The sequence below is a fragment of the Bison bison genome, unplaced genomic scaffold (assembly GCF_000754665.1).
Source record: "Bison bison bison isolate TAMUID 2011002044 unplaced genomic scaffold, Bison_UMD1.0 scf7180017850407, whole genome shotgun sequence".
Classification (NCBI taxonomy): domain Eukaryota; kingdom Metazoa; phylum Chordata; class Mammalia; order Artiodactyla; family Bovidae; genus Bison; species Bison bison.
The window spans coordinates 9,095-9,839 of record NW_011480980.1 but is presented as its reverse complement, the minus strand read 5'-3'; the positions used below and the strand labels follow the sequence as shown (position 1 = coordinate 9,839).

The 745-nt window shown below is 69.4% G+C and overlaps 1 protein-coding gene across 1 annotated transcript in view; it reads right to left on the bottom strand.

Moving 5' to 3' along the window:
* LOC104994856 (mucin-2-like) overlaps positions 1 to 745 on the bottom strand; it is a gene marked incomplete at its 5' end in the record, with an annotated part of 12,502 nt that overhangs the window by 2,841 nt on the left and 8,916 nt on the right. Inside the window, 2 exons of the mRNA XM_010848524.1 lie at positions 27 to 164; positions 665 to 696. Of these exons, the coding sequence (XP_010846826.1) occupies positions 27 to 164; positions 665 to 696 (170 nt within the window). The remainder of the gene's footprint in view (positions 1 to 26; positions 165 to 664; positions 697 to 745) is intronic.

The following is a 745-nucleotide window of genomic DNA, read 5'->3' as shown; positions in this document are numbered from 1 at the left end:
TTGCAGCAGGTGTTGGCGGGGTCCACCTCCGTGAACGGGTAGGTGCCATCCTCCTCGCACTCCAGCCGGGGCTCCGGCCGGCACGTCTTGGGCTTGCAGATGATGCCGCTCCCGCCTTCCAGGCAGATGCAGTCCTTGCAGTCGAACTCGAAGTGTTCCCCGTACTGCAGGGGATGGGGAGCAGGCCCCGGTCAGCGCAAGACAGCACTGTGCCGCGTGGCCCACGGAGCGGCCGGCGGGAAACCCCGAGCCCTCCCCACCTCCGCGTGCCCGGGGCAGGCTCTGGGGAGCACACTCACACCACAGCTGGGACCTGCTCCGTGGGCCCACAGGCCTGGCGCGTGGCGGAGGCACCAGGTGTGTCTGCGGGGCTCACGCAGAGCAGAGCTAAAGAACCAGCCACGTGCCGGAGACACGCACGCCACAGGGCAGACAGGCCGCAGGTGTAGCCAGAGCATCCGGGGCTAGTGGGCGGATGGGCGGGGCGGGCAGGCGGGCGCACAGAGGGGCGGGTGGATGGGCCCCGCGCTGGCTCAACCTTCCAGGACTTCAGGGACTCATTACTCCGCCTCCGAGGGTCCCAGGTTTTCATCCACCCCATCCCGCCCCCCAAAATGCAGGGCTCATGGGAGGGCCTGGCCCCGGTGCCGAGGGGGTGGCCTACCTCTCTGGGCACGTTGTCGGGCCCCACGCAGCCTAGGAGAGAGAGGAGATAGGCCCTGTGAGCTCGGGCCCCTGCCACAGG